Here is a 22,141-nt window from a genome sequence, read left to right on the forward strand (position 1 = left end):
TCCAGTGAACTCACCCACAGCCCTGTGGCCGGGAGAACAGTCTGGCGAACATTCACGCCATTGTGTCCGCGGAACTAGCAGATCAATTAGCGCCAATTAAAGAAGAAGTTGCGCTTCGGATGTGCGTTTTTTTTCTTCCACTTTGTCCGTGAGCTCAGTGCTCGGTGGTGATTTCAGACCAATGCGGGATAGTGATCGGAGTTGACGAGCCGCTCCACTACTGTATCCACTCTGTCGCCCCCCCCCCTCCTCCTCCCCGAAGCTCTCCGCACAACCAGGAAATCCACCGCCGAGGTGTGCTCCTTCTTTATCCGGCTTGTAGCTCCCCCTCTACGGGTGTTAGATGTACGTTGACGGGCTTTTGTCGGGTTCTTTACGTTATCCGGTTGCTTTTTAACCCCGGGCTTTTGATCTGAAGACACCCGGACTGCACCCGAGGAGAGGACCTCCACCCCGGCGGAACAATGAGGTGGGTAAAGCGGACCGCTGCTCTCCGCGGCTTCATTGTGTGTTGTGTGTGCTACACTTTGTGTTCAGCCAGCTCCACAATAGTTCCCCCACGTATTACAGGCGCTTAACTTTTTTTGTTTTCTTTTTACGAACAATGCAGCCACCCATATAAACTTAAATGAATTAAAACAGATTGAATCGCTTGCTTTAAAACATGAGTCAATTTGGGGTTGTGACCATGTTTCACACAGTGAACCAGTCAAGCGCATGGCGATCGGGCTTTGCCACAATAAACCCGCAGAAAACATCTTTATACACGGGGCTCTTTTATCCAGGCTTTGACGGTCACTAACCGACGATGTTTGGGTGTCAGCGTGTCCCGACACCTGACATGTAAGTGTGTATCTCCTCCACCTGTGTGTGTGTGTGTGTGTGTGTGTGTGTGTGTGTGTGTGTGTGTGTGTGTGTGTGTGTGTGTGTGTGTGTGTGTGTGTGTGTGTGTGTGTGTGTGTGTGTGTGTGTGTGTGTGTGTGTGTGTGTGTGTGTGTGTGTCCTCCACCCATGTAAGTGTGTGGGTATCTCCTCCACCCATGCCCGGTGTTCCAAGTTCAGACGGATCCAGAAGCAATGCTCCTAGGTTAGGTACAGTCTCGATGACCACATAGTTTCCGTCTCCATGCTCACTTTGATGTTTACACATGACACATTTCTGCTACGATCCCCGTGTATCGTTGTGGACCCTGTGTGGTGGTGATTGTTTTGTCATTATTATGGTGCATATTAACGGTTGGTAGCCCACCAACCATGGTGGGGAAAGTTTTCTAAAGCCACACAACGAACAACGTGTAGTTCGGCTTCTTTTCCCAGCTCTGGAGATATTGTCAGGGAGGGTCGGACCCGGAACAAAAGTGCTCTATGCAACACCCAAGTCGGCGAATTCCACATCCTGTCACAGCCTGTGCAGGTTAGAATTACGTGTTTTGAACCACCACTTCTGGCTACATCTTTTTGTAAACATATTTATTTACTCTTTTCTATTCATGCGCTCCCTATTCATATTGACTCGATAACGTAGGCCTGCTACTTCACCAGATACACTTCCAGTTTCCCTTATACAAGTGTGGATGGTTGAGGAGTTCCTTGTCCTAAAGCAATCTTACCACTTTCACCCCCAAAACAATGCCAACGAGACATGGGTTGGTCCAAGGTTTGCATGGTTTTGTACAAATTCCCTCTATTCACTGGGGCAAAAGCCACAGCATGTGTTAGGAGGGCTTTTGGCCTGTATGTTCAAGCCACTTTCCTCAAACTAAATGTGCATATGCAATGATCTATCTATCTATCTATCTATCTGCCCTAACATGGCATGTTCACAGAGTTGGTAGTTGGCATAGACAGTAGTTGGTTTAAATCAATTATTTTTTATTTAATTCCTTCAGCCAAATCGTTCGACTGGTGCAGACCTTCTACAATTACAGAATGGCTTACTGTTGTTTTCAAGTCGGCACGAATCTCCCAGTTGAGAGGGGAGTTGATACCAGGCCATCCCATATAGTGTAAGTTTAACATGCCACTTAAGTTTATATAAATGCCTCCATGGCCTAGGATCTCAACCAGCAACTCTATCCATGCAGTTTATGATTTACCGGGAGGCCATTTCGGTGACATGGACCTATATATGTTTTATTTTATGTTATGTATTCTCCCCAAGCTTAGCTGCTGACCCCCCCCCCCCCCCCTCCCCAACCACAATCATCTCTTCTCATTTTCTCCTGTTCAGTGAAACAGAAGGTATGCTATGTGAGTTACGGTCAGGGGGGTGACTCCTGCCATGACTATGCTCTGACTGTCAGCCTTCCTTTAATGCCCGTTGAAGGGCATTAAAGTTGGGGTTCTGGGACCAAAACACTAGGGCAGCAGCTAACGATTATCAGTCAATCAATATAATGTTGTTTTCATTTATTAATAATTGAGTCTGACATTTCATAAATGATCACAAATGCATCACAAGTTATCAGTCCAAAGTGATGTCTTAAATGTGCTTTTTTTATTTGACAGGTGGCAAAGAAAACAACTCTCCACTTTTTTTTATAACCCGTCTATGAACCAAATATTTGAATTGAACTGCAACAGCAGAAAATGTTGTTATTTTTAGTTTATCAATTGTATTTGCTGCATTGGTTGATTGACTAATCATTGAGGCCCCACATACACATACATACTAACAGGCAGTTAGTATGTTAACCCTGGTTAACATACTGTTAACCCTGGTTAACCCTGACGCTGAGATCTCCTAAGTGTTCTACAGGCCCCGGGTCGATGGCAGCTGGAGTGGGCCCGTGAAGCAGATAGAGGAAAGGGCTTTACTCTTTACTATTGATCCACCTTAAAAGCAAGAGCGACGCGCCCGGTCCTGGTCTCCTTTGTTTGTCTCCATTCCCACTAGCGTGTCCCAGAGCTGCCTTGCTTTAAGAGGGCAGCAGCAAATCTATCATGTGCAGGAATGTGCTCCCACCCCCTCACGTCTACCTTTGCATCCATCTCTGCTTTTTGTTCACACAGGCCGAAATTAGAACTGTATCCTCTTTATTGGTGTCCCTTCAAAATTTTGTGTGTGTGTGTGTTCGTTCGCAGGGTTGGTCAACATACACGTAGTCAGCCATCACATGGTTTGAGGCGGTAGATTTCTGTGTGGGAATTCCAATCTATATTAAGAACAAGTTTCATATCATGCTCTTTATTTTTTTTTCAAAGGGACTCTAAATAAACGGGAAGAAGATTTGCCTGAACGGCAGCAATGTAACGCATAGGTTAAAACAATGTCCGTCTGTGTAGCGCAGGCAGTGCGCTAGTTAAATGCCTTTGCCTTGTTTTGCTACAACACCTAATCATGTCTAGTGTCCCCGCCCCTCGCTCAGTAACAATTCACCCCCTTTGGTCCTCCCACCTCACACGCATAATAAACAGGCCTTTATGGCCGCCGACCTCGAGGATTAGACGCTTTGCTACAGGAGTAGCTCAATGCACAAAACCTTCCATTGTCTCCTTGATGACAAATCAAGTTTCCTCAGTGGTAGCTATTGTGTCTATAGGCTCTTATGTTCTCTCTCACCGTCTCCTTGAGATTATTTTGGCTGTCTTCTCCTTCCCTCAACATAACCTTTACCATGACCGGCGTGTTGTTGATAGCCTGAAACACCATAATCCCCTTAACTAGCCGTTCCACAAGCTTAACATTTTTTTTGGGGGGGGGGGGGGGGGTTCTGAATGTTGCAGATGGAAGGACTGGATGGTTAACGGGAAGTGAAACGGGGCTTTGGTTGGACTCCCGGTGGCAATTCTGTAATGTTCTATTATCCTGAGTGCTTTATGGAAAACAATGACAACATGCAACACTGACATCATCACTCATAAAGTCTTTAGAGAAACTGCCTGGATCAACATATCCATCAATTCACAAAGTGGACTGCTGCTATAGCTGTAATCTCTATATGCTTTAATGTTTAATTTCATTTTTTGATAACTCGGTGTGTGGTAAGTGATGGGATTCGGGGTGTTATGTCTAGGAAGAGTAGAATAATGGTTGTCAGAGGAGATGCTATCATGGGGTAATATACGATCAGCATTGGCCACTGCTAATGGCCAGAGATGCACATAAGACTGCAGTGGAGTTCCCCTCTATAATGGAGCATAATGGATGCCTCTTTGTGTAGGACTGGTTCCATAATGTCAGCCATCTTAAACACTATCTCATGTTTCCTGACCTTGGCTCTACCAATGTAGTCAGCAACGTTGATAGGAGCTTATACAGCATGCCTGCTTTTGATGGGGGGGCGGTTAAAAGTTCTCGTGGTGGGGGAAAAAGGGGTAATGTCTGACAAAATGAAGTATTGGATGTTCCTGTATTTCCTATATCGCACAGGGCTTTTGAACTAGAAGTGACTCGGCAGGGGGGACAAAAGAGCAGAAAATAGCTTTTCAGTTGTGGCATGTTTGGTTATGTCAGAACTATTTCCTGCATGGCAGACATTATTCATGAGCGTTTTTAGCCTCTTGTTTTTCACACTTGGACATCTGTCCCCACTCTGTTTTCACTGTCGTGGGTTAATTCTGTGAACTCTACATTTGAATAAAGTTCACTGGACCGACTGGGAGTGTCAACAATGGAGAATGATCCGTTTTCTTTTGTTACCTCTTGTGCCTCTGATGTCTTCACTACAACACATGACGTGTTGCTCTGTTATGGATGAGCACGTTCTACAGAGCAGCAGCCCAGGATCCTCTTTCAGTCTCTCCCGAGGCTCCGGTCTATGCCACATACCCTTTCCAGTAATAACGGATCGTGTGCAAGTCAGGACGGTGGAGTGGGAGTCTCTCTGCGTCCGGACAGAGATTTCTCCTCTCCAGAGTCGTTCTCTCGCCCTGCCTCTTCCCCGGCCCGAGACAGGGAGGATGTGCCCCAACCTGTAAAAGGAATTGAACTCGGCGAGGAGGAGAAAGGTGATTTGGCGGATTCCAAATAAGGGCACGAAGTGTGGCAGCTTCTCTCTCCCTCCCCCTTTCTCAACCCCTCCCTCCCGCCTTACGACTTAAGAAGCAGGAAGCATTCTGGTGGGCGCTTCCTTAAAGTGGTCCGGCACAATGCAGAAGGAGCTCTCCTTCGCTCTGCCACACGGCCCATTCAACGTGGAGGAGGATGTGCTACCAGTGATGTCAGGGGATCCAAGCGAGTAATGAGTCAGCGCACAAAGAATGTGTAGAGGGTGGGGGCAGGGATCTGGAGAGAAGGTTTTGAGTTGTCAAACTCTGCCTTACTGAAAAGTATGGCCAGAATTGAGAGGGCTCAAACCATGTTTTCTTTTTCTGTATATCTGGCTTAATCGTGACGGAGAGCATTATGAAAGAGAGCTGAGGGATGGTCAAGATGTCTAGCATGCCTCTCTGTGTAGCTGCTTTGGGGAGGCACAAGGCAGTAGCCCGCAGCATGTGTGTGTGTGTGCGTGGCTGCATTTGTGTGATTTGTGCGTTTGTTAGGTTGTGTGTTGGCAGCAGGCTCTGACCTGTGGTCAATAGACATGAGGACCATATCTAATGAGGAGAATTTCAAGTTAGACTTAATGAGGCCATGGAGAGCTTGCTAAGCTTCTTTATTTTCTTCTATATGAATCATAATTAACAGTGAGCAGCCCAGCTCTGTAACCACTTGGAGGCTTCTCTCCAGGTTTTAGGGCCCATTTTTGACAAACCAATGTTGGCTCACGTTAAACGTTTGGGTTTTCCTGACCACATGTTACTTTTCAGGGCTGCAATAGACGGACAGTCTTGGCTTGAACCTGAACCTGAATCCTGTCTTGTTTTTCTATCAAATAGCTTGACAGGGCTGTGAGAGTCAAGTTTGTCTGGCCTCATGAGACCATCATGAAATCCACATTTGTGTTTTGCAATGAAAATCAGTCTGGCCTTGGCTGGGCAGCAATTGATTTCCAAATATGGACATGGCCTAACGTTGTTCAAAACTTCCAAAAGTTGTTCAAATAGCCAATCAGGATGATCGTGCTCTCTTTGCCCTTGCCGAACCCGGTTGGAAGTAAAGCAAAAACATAAAGAACAAATGCCAAATTTCTGTTCATCTTTTAACATCCTTATTCAGTCTATTTCAGATTGTTATGTTCCTTGTTCATCATGAACTGAACTGAACCTCCCCCATGCGGTCCTAGCATTGAAATTGACTTTCAACGGTATCAAGGCCAGACCAATCTGCCGGAAGAAACAGAATATGAACTGGGAGGTCGTGAAGGTCTCACCAGGATGGTCTCGGACTCCTTTTCAAAGACAGAAGGTCAAGGGTCACACACAGGGCAACAGGGAAGTACCATGGGTTGATGTATTCACACCAGTACCATACTTCCAATGTGGTTGTCATGCTTTCGTCTAGACACTTTAGTTCCGCACGTGTAATGCTGAGTATTTTACTGTGCTTGTGCTGTTGCAGTGTATTGAGGCAAGACTCGTATTACTCTTCCATGAAAAAAAGGTGCTTGTTTTGCTTGACGGTCATGAACATTCCCTAGCTGGAAATCACATTTGTGTACAGTGTAATGAAGGAATCAGGAACATGCTCAATTTGAGCTTTCTCACGTGTAACATTTGGCCATGGCTTCCCTATTGAAACTCTCAACGGCAGAAGTGTCACTTGCCTTTCCGAGTTGTTCATGCGTTGGTGTGGGGTCACGCGAGGCCAGTTGACTCCGGCCCGCCAATGGTGTACAAGAGTTGCATGTTCTCTCCTAACATGCTGAAGATGCAACCATACGATGGGGTGTTGGGTGCACCCCTACCCCCTTGCCACATCTATAAGCAACATGTCCCTCTCTCACTTGTCCTGCAGTTGCTGTGGGGTGCGCTCGTGGCATGGGATGATCAAACTGTGTCCTCTGGTTTCACTCGCCTCAACGTTGAAGGGGAATCTGTGCCGCCTATTAGTGGCACCAGGAATCTGATAACGGCAAATCACAAACCCCACTGCGAAGTAGGAGGAGGTTGGGGGTGGGGAACGGTATCTCTTATCACTTCAGCATATCTTAAAGGAGGCTGATCCCTGCTGGAGGACGCCTCCGTTCTACATTTGAAGAACTAGAGTAACCTGGCGCATGACGTGTTTGACCTGAAACTGAATCTTTAGGTCACATTCCTTGTGCAAATGGATATTTGCTTCAATGTATCAACATGTGTGCGCTGGACTTGTCACAAAGAAGGCGGTGTGAAAAGTTAGTTTTTATCGTCCCCTCCTGCCTATACCCCACCCCAACAGCCCCTTGAGTGTTAATGTGACATTTCAGCAATAGGCCAACGAGATATTATGTAAATGCACTATTATTGTTATTATTAGAAGGCCTCCTGAGGTTTGAAAGGAAACCAAATGGTGACCCCTTTTCCGCCAACACATTATTCCTATCTCGTCTGAGTCATCCATGACTAAGTCTCATGGATAAACTGCTGCAGTGAATAATGTTGTTCTGTATTTAGTAGCGCTGACTACGTTGTTAGTCTTTCATAGTCTAGCCAGTAGCACTTCTGTACCAAAGGGGACTCACTATAACGCCTTTTCTGGCCATAAGCCTGTTAGTCAACTAACTGCAAATTCATTCTTTTTTGAAGGGACAAAGGAGTTCCTTAAGTTGAGTCATCAGAGTTAAAGTAAGATCTATGCCAGTTTATCGAGATTTGGAGGCAGAAAAAGTTAGTTTTTTTTTTGTGAGTCCTGGAATGGAACAGCAAGTAGTGGCGTAGGAGGAATGTGGAGGCTCTTGCAGTGCGTTAGGTGGCTCCCTCACAGCCCAGTGGGCCCTCTCTGCTCTGTGTTAGGTGGCTCCCTCACAGCCCAGTGGGCCCTCTCTGCTCTGTGTTAGGTGGCTCCCTCACAGCCCAGTGGGCCCTCTCTGCTCACTGCTTAAGCCCTGGGAGCCTGTGATGTTCCTCATTAATTCCCCCCCAGGAGGATTCTTATTAAAGGAATGCTCGGTTGATGGGCACGGTGGCTGCACGTACACCTCACTGCTATATTCATTCTATGCAGGATACAAACATAACCTTGTCTGCTCAATTGCAATGTGTTGAATGAATACCATGTCTCTCTTATGTCTCACTGGGAGTTCTTGTCCACGGTCGTTCCATGATGTTTTGTAGGGGAATGATAGGTGAGTGGCTAGGGGGTTTGAAGGTAAGGTTGGCATCCTTGAGATGCCTAACGCTAACCGTTTCCTTGTATCTGCAATCAAAAGTTCTTCAAGATTAAAGCTTCTACAAAATAAACCTAATATTAGTTGGACAATATGCAAAATCACCCCTTTGGGACCTGACCGGAGTGCGCCGTGGTGTGTCAGCCAGGAATGCCCACAGCGTTTGGTTTCTGAGGCACTGGGCCTGGTGAGGAAGACACAACATTAGCAAAGCAGAGCAGGGGGAAGGGCCAGGTGAACGGAGGAGGAGGAGGAGGACATGAGGGAGAGAACGAAAAGAGCAGGGGAGAAAAGAGGGCCACCGAGCCTGACTGTACTTGTCAGCGTATTATGGGAAATCTCTAAAAGCAAAGCCTTATACAGACATTTCCAAGTGAGCCTGTGGCCCAGCTGCACACTGCAGTTTCCTGTTAACCCTTCCCCAACCAAGAAGTCGTGGCACGATCAGCATCCCGTTTAGGCTCATATGAGGAGGTTAAGATACACTAGTGGATCAGTATCCTGTTTAGGCTCATATGAGGAGGTTAACATACACAAGTGGCTGGTTTGTCTTTCTGCGTGTTGCAGCTGTGTATTTCCTGTCTGTAAGCATAGATTTTCTGACACATGTCACTTTCTATGTTCATGATTACAACACCACACCATTGTGACAACTTCCTACTAGGGCTGTGAAATTATGTCCAAACTAACGATGTCCAAACTAATATAATCTAACTTGAAACGCTAATTTTTTATTTATTTTAAGAACACTTATTTTATTCATTAAATGTTCTATAGAAATTACAGAACAGCTGGATACATATTTTGAACACTTTCTATTTGAACATTTTGTATTTCTTACGGGGAAATCTTTCTATAATCGAGTGGCCCTACTTCCCACATCCAGTTGCCTGTTGCGATTGAGTCCTGCTGCTTGTTCAGTAAGGAAATGTACATCTTATACTTGGATCTCTATCAAAATCCTGAAGGCACAAAATCCCTGAGTGTACCGGCCAGTGACCTATATGTGCTTGCCCATTTAAAAACCCTCTTAAGTCAACTAGTCGCTTAGTTAGCCTGGCGCAACAAGCCACCACAGTGTGCGCCCTAGCCTAGCGGACAGTATCAGTCTGTAGCCGTGAGCAGGGCCAGAAATAGCATGTTTATGGCCACAGCTTGTGGCGGTCTGTTGCAGTGCTAATACTCTGCCCTCTTTCCCCTCCCCCCTTACCATAGCTCAGACAGTTTGCTCAACATTCGGGAGGCATCCTGTGTTGGCATTCGGCAGGTTGCGAGAGTGGTGGTGGGTGCGCCGATTTTTTTCCGTCTCGGTGTCTGCAGTCCTTCCATAATTCAAGCCCTCTAGCTGGAGACGAGGACTCTCCAGTGAGGGGGGGGGGGCTCCCCGGACCAGCTTCCCCTCTCATTAAAAATGCAGCCCGTTTCCCAGACACTCTCTCTCCGTCCCCTCAGACTTCCCATAACCCCTCACCCCCTCTGAGCCAACAGCACGCTTAGTGCAGGTATTGGTACCAGTTCACCAACCTGACTGTGTGCTCTTGGTGTCCACATAAACACACGCATGCATCTATTGATTGAATGTAGTTCGCTTTTTCTGATGCCATTAAATGACATCTAACATTTAGTCGTAGTGGGGTACCTTTTTTATTTTTCTTTTGAAAGAAAATGAAAAAAAAAAAAATCTTTTGCGAGTGTTCTGTTCCATAACCTCTGAGAGAGACAGATAGGGATGTAACAGAGAGACAGATAGGATGTACAACGGATCAATTATTGTCATTGTTTAGGTAATGGCATCCTTCATAAGGTGGCAGGAAGTGGGTTGTGGCTTTGCCACTATGTCACAGGAAGTAGCAGATTGTGTCACAGGCAGGACAGATGGATGTGTTTGTGTGCGTGTGTGTGACGGGTTATGGATTAGGTTGAGTCTAGTGGAAAGAGCACAGCCTGCGTGAAAGAGATGCAACTGAATGGCATGGGGACATTTGGACTCTCATGCACTTTCTTTCGGTCTCTCCATTTTCCAAGTCCTCTCTCTCTATAAGTCCAACCTTTGGCTACAAATTAACATCCTCATCTTTTGTGTGCTTTTCTTCATTCAGCTCTCTTTAAGGTGTGTGTGTGTGTGTGTGTGTGTGTGTGTGTGTGTGTGTGTGTGTGTGTGTGTGTGTGTGTGTGTGTGTGTGTGTGTGTGTGTGTGTGTGTGTGTGTGTGTGTGTGTGTGAGAGAGACTTGGCACACTAGTAAGGCATCACTGCCAATGGCTCTGAGGGTTGTGACCAGCCAGGGCTATCCCAAGCTAGCTGTAGGTCGCTGTTCCACCTTCACTACAGCAGCTACAGTAGACCTGCAGCAGGGAGTTGTGACTTCATGACTCCTACAGGAGTTGCGTCTGTTTGCAAATAAAGGTTATTTATTGTAGGTGTTGATCGGGCCAACCCGGGTCCCAACGTGTGTACAGACAGGAAGAGTGTGAGCAGCATCCTGATTGACCATTGTTTGTTATAGTAATTGAAATCTCTAGCAAATCAATGATTTCCTTTTTCCTTCTTGGCATCAAACCACATTATCTACTTCCTTTGATTTTGTAAATCCATAATTTTCTTTTGGAGGATTGTGCGAGAGCACAATTTGAATTTGCTCAGCGAGTGGGAACGAGCAATATACTCACTCCCCGATTCCCCCCCCGGATCCGAACATTAACCAATCAAATCGGTGTATCTGATATAGGCGGGTCAAAAGCGTTGCTCTTTTACAGACCGGATACAGCAAGAGTCTTATCTATTGGTTAGCTCCGCTGGTCTGGATACGTCACCCCTTGTATTCTTCTGATTGGTCGTAGTGTTATCCAATTGCGTGCAGGGATATTTTCAAATGCACGCTTGGTGCCGCCCCTGGAGTCGGGCCATTTTCATTACTCATTGCCAGACCCTACAGCTTTCTAGATGTGGGTCAGGAATCTATAGAATCTATAGATAATGCATAGCTTTTGCATTTTAAAAATGTTTAACAGTACCGGCCTTTGTCACCGTGTCCATTTCCCTCTGAAACAATAAAAGGAATGCCATCGATATAACGATCAAACGCAAGCATTCAAACCGCTATCTGCCGTACGCTGATAGTCTCCCTGTGGCAGTTCACTGACGTGTTCCTCGCTCTGCAGGCTACAAACAAGTTCTACCAAAGGTTTGGGATTGTTTGGTGACTGCGAGTTGACCCAGATATGGCGCTCAGCTGTGCGTATTAGCATGCCCTGGCCCATCAGAGGCGGTGTATTGTGACAGCGTGTTGGGTCCCACCAGATGAGGCCCGGCCTGTCTAGAAACACTGGCTCCATCTCCCACCGCAGCTTGTTTACACAAGTCAGCGGAGAATGTAGCCCAGCGAGCGCTCAGCTTCAGGTCCCTCTTAGTGCTTTTATAGGGAATGCCATTTAAGTCAATTAAAAATAAAGAAATGAATATGCCTGTGAAATAAATAAATCCTGAATTAAATATATAGTCACTATAGTTTAATAAATAAATACGTATGTTTTTTTTTAGAAGGACCTTTTTTCTTTTTTTTTAGGGGACTTTTATTTCATAATTCCACATTTATTTCCATCTGTTGTATCGAATGAGCGGGGAGTGGTCATCTCAGACCAAAGCAACAGCACCGTAACAGCACTGACTAGGTCGGGCATTGGACAAACCCTGCCAAACGTAAGCTTCTCTGATTGTCGTGTGGGTTTGCGGCGCTCAAGACGTGAGTTTTTGCCGGCCCTCAACGAGTCGGGAGGGCAAGGATGTTTTTCAAATCGCTTGATATCGGGCTAGACTTACAAAGTGTGTGAGTGCGTAGAGTGGACAATCAGAAGGAATGGTCTTCATGTGTGTAGAACGTACACCTCGCATGTTCCCAGTCACCTAGTCCCAGTGTGGACCACCGGCCCGGCAGCATGCAAGTCTGTTCAGGCCCGGTTGTGTAGTGTGTACTGCTGGAGTCGGTAAACATCCATTACACAAGGAGAAGAAGAGCGCATGACTGCTGTGCTGCTCATCTATTCACGAGTGGTACAGTAAGGTCTGTCCATGAGAGGAACACCCCATGTAGCCTTCCTTCCATCTGCTAGAAATGTTGCGGCTTCGTGTATATTCAGTGCTGCCGTATATTCAGGGATTCAGTGCTGTTCTGGTGCTGTTGCTTTGGTCTGAATCGGTGAGATAACCAGGCCCCACTCATTTGTATATTACAGATGGAAATAGAAAGAGCTTGGCTAATAAATGTGGCATTATGAAATAAAAGTCCCCTGAAATAACTAAACATGGCATTTAGAGAACAATGTTGACAAATTTATATATTTAAATTCATTTATTAATATATTCATTTGTTTATTCAATATTGACTTGACTTGCATTCCCTCCTTTCCCGTCCTGCTCCACCTCTTTTTACTCCAACTCAGTACAAACATTCTCCTCGTACCTTTCCGTTAATTATCACTTGTTTGTTTGCATAAGTTATTTCTTTTTACCTTCTGGGCCACCACCCTTCTGTTCTTTGTCCCTTATCTCAACTGATGTCACTATAGCAACCAGTGCACCGGTGAAGTGGCTACACTTGACTTTGCCGTCTTATTTTCACTTTGATCTAACATTTTGTCACATTTTGTCAACTAAGCGGTGCTGTGCCATGACTCCTCTTCTCCCAGCAGGGCAGAATGTCCGAGACAACTTACATTTTTCTGTCAGTTCCTGGCGGCGAAGATAAATGAGGTTTAACACTCTGTCTCCCCCCCCCCACCCCCCACCCTCTCCCTCTCCCCGGGACGCCGCAGTGAGTCGAGTATCTGCCAGGCTCGGGCCACGGTGATGATCTACGACGATGGCAACAAGAAGTGGCTGCCAGCGGGCAGCGGGCCCCAGGCCTTCAGCAGGGTGCAGATCTACCACAACCCCACCACCAACGCCTTCAGGGTGGTGGGCCGCAAGATGCAGACGGACCAACAGGTAGACGCACTCAACGTTTGATTATGGGTGGGGTGGGGGGGGAGGGTCGGCTGTCTGTCTGTCTTGTCTGTCTGTCTGAGGAGCCGCTGGTTAAGGAGTGTGAGTGTGAACTGTGATTTCACAGCGAGTTCGACGCCACCTCGTCTCGTCTCGAGGTGCATACCCGTGTGGTTTCCTGTCGAGTTCCGAAAGCGTATGAAGAAGTGAGACCGTTGCTCACTCATTCACACCGTGTAGGTGGAGTGTAGGTGGATGTGTCGGTTGCTTTTTCGTGTGCAACCGATTTTAGGCTTTAGATCTGCAGTGATGCGCCGCTATGAGCTCATACACCTACTGTTGGATCATTAAAAACATTTTTTATTTTTTTTACGACATTCTGTTGACGCATCATTCAGGATAAACCCCGGTTGTAAAACACATCTGCAGGAAGGGGGGACTCTTGGTACGGTCATTAAACCTCAGGCTACGTCCTCCATTCAGCCAGCGCTGGGATTGGGACCAGTGACTCTTTCCCGGTGTCCTGGTGCACAGCTTGACGTGCGGGGCGCGGTGTGGGCGGGGCTGCTCATCGCTGACCGTTGTGCAATCTTCTCCCATTTATCAATGGACCACAGATAGCGTCGCCCACTTTATACTGTGCTGGTTTTCTGGGATAACCGTAATCAAACACATGGAGTGGACTGTGCCCCCCTCCTTATCGCGACGCCGTCTCGTGTGAGGGCAGAATCCCGGACAGCGGTTAGTGTCTGCTGCGCGGCGCTCTTATAGTCCATGCTGTTTGTGGCGGAGAACTCAGTCTGGCGGTGGCGCTGTGGGCGCGCTCTCTGGACGCGGCGGCCGCCTCCTCCTTAAAACATTCAGACCTCCAAGTGTTCCCCCGAGACAGAGCCTAAAGTGGGCCGTGCTTCCTGTGAGATAGCTGGCCAACCCAACCATTTCCTGTGACACTTTAGGGCCCTCTGTCTGTCTGTCTCTGTGTCTGGGTGTCTGTGTCTATCTCTGTGTCTGTCTGTCTGTTGGTCTGTGTCTCTGTCTGTCGGTCTGTCTGTCTCTGTCTGTCTGTCTGTCTGTGTCTCATATTGAGATAAATCAAGGTTCTCCGTCTGTCTGCACCATGTGTGCAGGTGTCCACATGTCTAAGTAGGGTGTCCCATTCATTCATCGGTTATGCGTCTGAGAGTTTATTATTCAGGCGCGGGCCGGCTCCAGTACCTGGACCAGGTAAAAAGGCCTCATCAGCAGCCAGAAGAGAGTTCACTGGAGGGATTACATATGATCTCGTGTGTGTATATATGCAACTCGGGATTCCCAGGGAAATGTGTATCGTTCCAAGTTGGACTATATTTCCATTGTTTATAGGATTGGCAAACTGCCAATATTTGTTAGGCTATGTTGATGAGGTATATTTCTGAGCATGGGTGAGCATTTTGCGTTGGTTCAGTGGACCTCTACCAATCGGTTCACTCCCCTATTGCCTGACCTTAACGTGTGTGTGTGTGTGTGTGTGTGTGTGTGTGTGTGTGTGTGTGTGTGTGTGTGTGTGTGTGTGTGTGTGTGTGTGTGTGTGTGTGTGTGTGTGTGTGTGTGTGTCCGTGTGTCCGTGTGTGTCCGTGTGTCCGTCCCCGTCCGATATTCACCCTAACAAGCTCTTGTCTCCCCCTCACGTCTCCACTCCTGTGTTCTGCGCTCCTCTGTTCTGTGGAATTCAGTGGCTGTAAAACAAACACAGAAGTGGCGCGTCAGCACATTCAGGTCTAGTGGAGAGCAGCCTCCCTCCCGCTGCCCCCTGTCTCACCGGGTGCATGCCCCCTGCTGGGCGCACCGTAAACCTATTCACCAAGTCCTTCTTTGCTCCTTAGCTATTTTTTGGTTGGACCCTTCTCTCTTTGTTGCTGCTGTTGTTGCTGCGTGTGTGTTTCTGTATATTGTGAGCTACTCGTTTCAATAGCACGTACAAAAACACCAATTGTGTCTGAGCTGGTTGTTTCTAGAGCTTCTCTCCCGGAGCCCCCGGCCGCTCAACGTGTGCCCGCCATTTGTTCTCTCCCGTCCCGTCAGGTGGTCATCAACTGTCCAATCGTGAAGGGCCTGAAGTACAACCAGGCCACGCCCAACTTCCACCAGTGGCGGGACGCGCGGCAGGTCTGGGGGCTGAACTTTGGCAGCAAGGAGGACGCCACGCTGTTCGCCAACGGCATGAGTCACGCGCTGGAGGTGCTGGGCTCCATGGCAGACGCAGGTAGCCAATCAGAGAAGCCGTGTCGTCCCTTTAGCCACAGGGGGCTGGTGTCACACGGCCCCATAAGGTCTGACCCAGCGCCTCCTGTTCAGTGGAGTGTCTTTTAAACGCATGGATTTGAATTTGCTTGAAGCCATTTGTGTACCAATAGGTGATTTACATTATAGACACCTGTTGAGCTTACATGGCTTTTTATGAGGATGTAATCTGTGTACTGGGCCAGTTCACAGATTACACCACCATAAATGTATTGTAAATCTGTGTTCTGGCGGAGGACACAGATTACACTACCATTAAAAAATAGTGTTGTCTCCGCGGGTGCTTATCATCCTGAACTACAGCTTGCTATGCAATGATTGTGTTGTTTTACGTTGTCATTCATTTATTTTATTCACTGAAAGAGCCTTCCATGAAAATGTTTGCCGTTGCCGTGGAGTTCGGCCCATAGGCTGACTCCCACTGCGACTAGGGACCCTGGAACCGCGATGTGTTTACACACTGCCGTGTGTTCAGGCTCACGACTGCATGAGCCTTGTTATCAGCCTTCTGAAGAAGTAAATAAAAAGGTTGTTCATTGTTTCCTGTTCCCCAGGTTACGCCACCCTCCCCCGCCCAGTGTCCAACGGGCCGTCCCCGGAGGAGCTGGAGCAGCAGCGGAGGTACCAGGGGCGGGGCGGGGCACCCAGGGGTTACTGCTGGGCTCATTGAATTGTTTCAGACTGACCTGTGTGTGTGTGTGTGTGTGTGTGTGTGTGTGTGTGTGTGTGTGTGTGTGTGTGTGTGTGTGTGTGTGTGTGTGTGTGTGTGTGTGTGTGTGTGTGTGTGTGTGTGTGTGTGTGTGTGTCAGATCAGTCACTTGATACCGGCATTAGTCAACCGGAAACGCTGGTTCACTTGAGAACGTCCCTGTGGTTCAGTATTTGGTTACTCTCTAATCTCCAGAATTCTATAATATACGTAACATTTATGAGCGCTAATTCAATGATAAACTCGGGGCTCAAGGCGTCCAACATTCTCAGTGGGTCTCTATCACCTGTCCACATGGGGCTTTCAATGCTATGCGGCCTAGCCTAGCGGCGTGCTTTGTTGCCCAGCATAACTGATGGTGGCAAATGCAGCACCGGCGTGCTGTGCAGTTGTGTGTGTGTGTGCGCTTAGGCGGTGGCTCACAGATTGATACATCAGTGACGTCTCCGTTGACTTGCCTCACGAGCAGCACGCGGCGAGGCTTCCCGTCGAAGGCGTCTTTCTGTTGGCACCGCGTCACTAATAGCTCACACGCACGCACGGGCGGATTGGAGCGCATTAGCCTCCCACTGCTTAACCCTAAATCCTGCTCTTCAAGTCAAAGGTTCCAGAGAGCCAAGGGAACAGCTCTCCCGTCTGAACGCCCTCTGGTTCCGCGGTCGTCATCCGTCATGTTCCCATGTTTCAGCACATTTACCTCCATTCAGGCTTTCGTCGCGCCGGGTCTTTCCATCTCAGGTCGAGGCCGAGGGATTGACCTCTTTAATCTCATTGAGGTGGGACTGTATGGTAGCCTGCCCAGTGGAAGAGGCCTCGTAATAGGCTGAAAGTGTTGGATTTACAGCTGCCACAAACGGTGAAGGCGTAGGGCGACCTGCTGGAGTTCAACTCTCCCAGGACACTGAGGCTGTAGCAGTGGCAGTGTGTACTGGGCACGTGCGCTGGCTTTATTTGTGCACTGAGGTGTATTCTGTGCATGCACACCAAAGCTGCCATGAAGCCGAAACGTTCCAGTTCTGGAACTAGCTTGAGTCTGGCGGTTAATGAGGAACCTTCCATCCACTTCCCGCATTCTCCTACTAAGCCCCGTGTGCCCCCGTTTAGAAAAGTGTTATGAAACTATCGGCGTCTGCTCTATAGTGTAGTCGTCTACCAGGGGGTTACAAATACATTTAGGGTAGGCTAAAAACGGATATAACTCTTACCTGGCCTGCACCTTTTTATTTTCTCATTCCAAGTGGGAAGCCACAGGTTTACAATGCATTTGTATTACACATACATTCTTACATCCTTATTTATTAGTTATGTTGTTTTGACACTCATTCTCCATCACCGTGGGCCTGTGTGTGTCACTAATGCTTTGTCAGCTGGCTGTTATGTTCCGTGGTCAGTGTGTCTTGTTTTGGCCTAGCTCTGCGACGTCCGGACCAGTGCTTGTGTCTGTCGGGGGTCTGTACCTCCTACCTGTCTGAGCGGGGGTCTGTACCTCCTACCTGTCTGAGCGGGGGTCTGTACCTCCTACCTGTCTGAGCGGGGGTCTGTACCTCCTACCTGTCTGAGCGGGGGTCTGAACCTCCTACCTGTCTGAGCGGGGGTCTGTACCTCCTACCTGTCTGTCGGGGGTCTGTACCTCCCACCTGTCTGAGCGGGGGTCTGTACCTCCTACCTGTCTGAGCGGGGGTCTGTACCTCCTACCTGTCTGAGCGGGGGTCTGTACCTCCCACCTGTCTGAGCGGGGGTCTGTACCTCCTACCTGTCTGAGCGGGGGTCTGTACCTCCTACCTGTCTGAGCGGGGGTCTGTACCTCCTACCTGTCTGAGCGGGGGTCTGTACCTCCCACCTGTCTGAGCGGGGGTCTGTACCTCCCACCCTGTGTGTGCAGAGCGGAGCAGCAGAGGATGGAACAACAGGAGAGGGAGCGCCAGGAGAAGGAGAGGCTGGAGAGAGAGAGGCTGGAGAGGGAGAGGATGGAGAGAGAGAGACAAGAGCGGGAGAGACAAGCTGCTGCAGGTCAGTCATCGTCTGGTCCGCCGGGCTACATCAGAATCGCTCGATACCTTCTTGCCGCTGTCCATGCTGCCACCGAGGATATCAACAATAACAAATTTATTCATCTTTAAATGAAACTGCCAGATTTAAATTTAAATAATAATAACAACCCATAGCAGTTTTTATCGATTTCCAAATACTTAGGCTTGATGTTGTAAACTATGCGGCCCGCGCTAAACAGTCTGGTAGCCTGGCTGGTTCATGGTTATCGATGGTCCTTACGTCTCTTATTATGTTTCATGTCTTCCAGTTTCCATTCCTCCAGCGCCCCCAGCTCCCCCTATGGGCGCGGGGGCTCCCCCGCCGCCGCCGCCCCCTCCTCCACCCCCTGGCCCGCCTCCTCCCCCCTCTGGTGGCGGGATCCCTCCCCCTCCAGGACCACCTCCACAACTCGGGGCGGGTGCCCCACCCCCGCCGCCGTTGCCCTCCAGTGTGCTGGGAGGGGATGGAGGAGGAGGAGGCGGGTTGGGAGGCCTGGCAGCAGCCCTGGCAGCGGCTAAACTCAAGAAAGCATCCAAGGTGAGAACACAAGGGGGCGAGCTGTTGGACATAGGTTCATCTGTCTCTTGTGCCACACATGTGCATTTGAACACACATGGAACATCGCACACAATGTTGTATGATCACACAATGTCCTGTGTGTCTTCACACAGGACACATGTCCTGTTCTCTCTCTCTCGCTCTCTCGCTCTCGCTCGCTCTCGCTCGCTCTCTCTCTGATGTGTTGTTGTGTGCTGCCCTCAGCAGGAGGATGCGGGGGGTGCTCTGGGGAGGACCGACTCCAGCCGTAGCTCTAACTCTTCCAGCGGAGGAGGAGGAGGAGGAGGAGGAGGAGGTCTGATGGGGGAGATGAGTGCCATACTGGCACGGAGGTGAGTTTTTTAAAAAATTTCATGTTTTTTTTTTTTGGTGATACTTGGAGCCATTGGGATGGGTTCCATCATGAGTACAGGTGGTTGTGTTCACTACATTAAATGGACTACCAGCTGAATGTCATTGCCAATGGATTGTAATTGAATATTTCTTTCCAGGAGAAAAGCTGCAGACACTGGGGAGAAGGTGCCTGCAAAGACACAGGATAATGTAAGCATATTGTTTGGGTTTTCATTTTAAAAAGTGGAATTTGCGTTGTGCTGCAACATGACAGTGATCCCGGATTTATAAAAATATACTGAACCTGGTTCATTGTTGAAACTGCATTTTCTGGTTTTCTTTCCCACCTCTAGGATGATGAGTCTGCCAGCCAGAACGGTAAGGCCCATCCACCTGTTTCCGTACAATAACAATAAATAAAAGTACTTAGTTGTGTAGCATCTTATCCTAGCTAACTTTGTTGTACACAGGGAATGGGTTAACCTAGCGATAGTTGGTTGGTTCTATGAACATCCTTACTGTAGCGACTGCGATCTTTTCACTTCTTATGACAAATGTACTTATTGTAAGTTGCTTTGGATAAAAGTGTCTGCTAAATGTAAATGCAAATGTACAATAAGCTCATCCCTTGGGTCGTCGTTCACGTCACATTGTTCAACACTAATGTTCTGGTGCACTGTACTCCACAGACACTCGTAAACCGTGGGAGAAGTCGTCGATGAACAGGTAATTCGAGGTTGTTTTCCTGTCTCCATGCTCCATTTACGTCCGCCTTCCCGCCCATTTTGGCCACCTCTGTGTTCTTCGTCTGAGCTAGCGGGGTCCCCTTTGTGTTCGTAGTACACGTGTGTCTGTGTTTGCAAGTGGTCACCCGTCCTTCACCCGAGCGCAGTGCGTGGCTCACGCGCGCCCAGCGTTTCCATTCTAAGTGGAGAGTGTGTCTGTGTCTGTGTGTGTCTGTGCGTGCGTGCGTGTGTGTCTGTCTCACTAACAGGATAAACTCAGTCTCCAAGAACATGGACTCCACTTCCTCATTGCCCCAGGGTTCCAGGTATAAATGCTGTCCCATTCTCCGGTGTTCTCAGTCAACAGCTCCCCCCCCCCCCCTCTCTCTCTCCCCACCCCTCCCTCTCCATCTCGTTCAGGTCCTCACAGCTTCTGACTGGTGTCTGGGTCTGTGTGGTGAAGCATGTTCTAATCCAAATGTTCATGTCATAGAAAAGCCACCTAGGAGGGTGTACTACAGCTGACAAAAGCTAAAATGTTATAGGTATCGATTGAATTCAACTTAAATCTGTTATTGGGGATACATGGACTATGGCTTGCATACTTGGCAACTCTGAGCACTAGTGTGTGTAGTCTTGGGCTTTGGGTTTTATTTTCCTCAAAGGGACTTTTGGTTGTTCTGATTTCTCCACATTTCTGTATACATTTATACATCCAGGCAAGGGGGCTGAGTAGCAAATGCACTTGTGTCCTCCCAAGGAAGAGCATGCATTAATTTTTCCATTCAAATATTGTTGACTTTATTAAGAGCTATACATTGCTTTAAACGTATCAATGACAAGCAATGTAGTGCTTCGGAATGCCACCACAGAAATATATCAATTATTGTCTTAAAGTGCCTCCATACTATACACAAATGAAGGAGGATGGTCAACCTTTGCTGGCTCTGCATTTCTCTCCTGTGTTCCCTGAAAACCCTGATGCTGGTTCCTCTTTCTTTACTCTGGTGGCGCCATAGCAACGGATGGCGGGGGATTTCAACGTGGCTGGCCTTGCTCGTTGCTTTCGATGCTCTGGTTTGCGTGTGTGTGTGTGTGTGTGTGTGTGTGTATATTTGTATTAAGTGCACATCTCTCTGGCAGGGTGAAGACTGGGGGCGGTGCTGGTAATGGTAATGATGCCGGAGGAGGCGACGACACAGATCTTGAGAAAATGAAACAGGTACATTATCGATCTGTGATGAGTGAGTGAACATGGAGTTCATCTAGAGCTTCTACTGTGCACCGAGGGGAACCTCACCACTTCCAAATGTTCTTCCCTCTCCAGGAAATCCTAGAGGAGGTGAGGAAGGAGCTACAAAAAGTCAAGGAGGAGATCATTGGAGGTGACTTGGCTTACTTTACAGCTTTGAACATGAGGAACATCGTTGGGTATTATGTATGATTGATTACGAGTGTTTGTTTTTTTCCACAGCCTTTGTTCAGGAGCTTCAGAAGAGAAGCACATGAGGAGCAGAGGATTGAGTTTGGGACCTGCATGGGTTCTCCTTCACCGCCCCCTGCTGTTCAGCCCAGGGATTTATTGTCCTCTCTATCTCTAGCCTCTCAATCTAATCTATCTCTCCCTCTAACACACACACACACACACACACACACACACACACACACACACACACACACACACACACACACACACACACACACACACACACACACACACACACACACACACACACACACACACACACACACACGGCAATGCCATCTGTCTCTTACACATGCACATGTAAGCACGCTTGCTTAATATGTCCCACCGTACATATTCACTTTATTAAAAGAAGAAAAAAAATATAAAAAGAAAAATTAACAGACCCCAGGGAATCCTATTCACATCCTATGCCATCAGGGACTTTGATGATCTTAAACCATTGCTGTTGTAGCCATGACCCCACCGTTCATCCACTCATTGAATGCGCTCATGTCCATGTCCCTCCTGATCATTCCTTCCATTAGAACCACTTTTGAGCACAGTATGGCTTCCCCGTCCCCTCTGTGTGGTCCATCAACCATGTCTTCCCCCCCCCCCCCCCCCTCCCCCCTCCCCCGACCGATCGCTCTCTCCCGCCTCGACCTCGAAACACGGCAGTTATGAACATGAATGACACGGGGTGGTTTTCAGTATCGCGCTGGTCTTCGGCCCACGCCAGTTATCCACAGGGCGGCCTTCAGTATTCGGGGACGTCATCCTCACCGTCATTCACTTTGGTTACTGTACTGTATCGTGACATATTGGCATGCAGGGATTTGTAAGCAATCAACTTTTTTCGCTTTCATTTT

General features: G+C 48.1%; 1 protein-coding gene across 2 annotated transcripts; it reads left to right on the top strand.

Moving 5' to 3' along the window:
• Window positions 1-21,557, top strand: vaspb (vasodilator stimulated phosphoprotein b). Of its 2 annotated transcripts, XM_084467075.1 has the most exons (14): window positions 1-469; window positions 13,000-13,171; window positions 15,230-15,410; window positions 16,003-16,069; window positions 18,040-18,167; window positions 18,457-18,725; window positions 18,951-19,078; window positions 19,238-19,289; window positions 19,433-19,457; window positions 19,769-19,805; window positions 20,074-20,130; window positions 20,948-21,026; window positions 21,132-21,189; window positions 21,279-21,557. In XM_084467075.1, exons 1-14 carry the CDS (start codon window positions 465-467, stop codon window positions 21,311-21,313), a joined length of 1,293 nt encoding a protein of 430 aa, XP_084323201.1. In that variant the 5' UTR covers window positions 1-464; the 3' UTR covers window positions 21,314-21,557. The 2 variants fall into 2 exon arrangements, with proteins under 2 accessions (XP_084323201.1, XP_084323202.1); XM_084467076.1 differs by lacking the exon at window positions 20,074-20,130.
• The last annotated feature ends 584 nt before the right edge of the window (window positions 21,558-22,141 follow it).

This window comes from Micromesistius poutassou (genome assembly GCF_964030765.1).
Source record: "Micromesistius poutassou genome assembly, chromosome: 4".
In the NCBI taxonomy this organism is placed as follows: domain Eukaryota; kingdom Metazoa; phylum Chordata; class Actinopteri; order Gadiformes; family Gadidae; genus Micromesistius; species Micromesistius poutassou.

Bases quoted from the DNA above. Each gene is read 5' to 3' on its own strand.
- vaspb (XM_084467075.1), top strand. The intron at 19,806-20,073 runs GTAATTCGAGGT...TCTCACTAACAG, and splicing joins GAGAAGTCGTCGATGAACAG to GATAAACTCAGTCTCCAAGA. The intron at 20,131-20,947 runs GTATAAATGCTG...TCTCTCTGGCAG, and splicing joins TCATTGCCCCAGGGTTCCAG to GGTGAAGACTGGGGGCGGTG.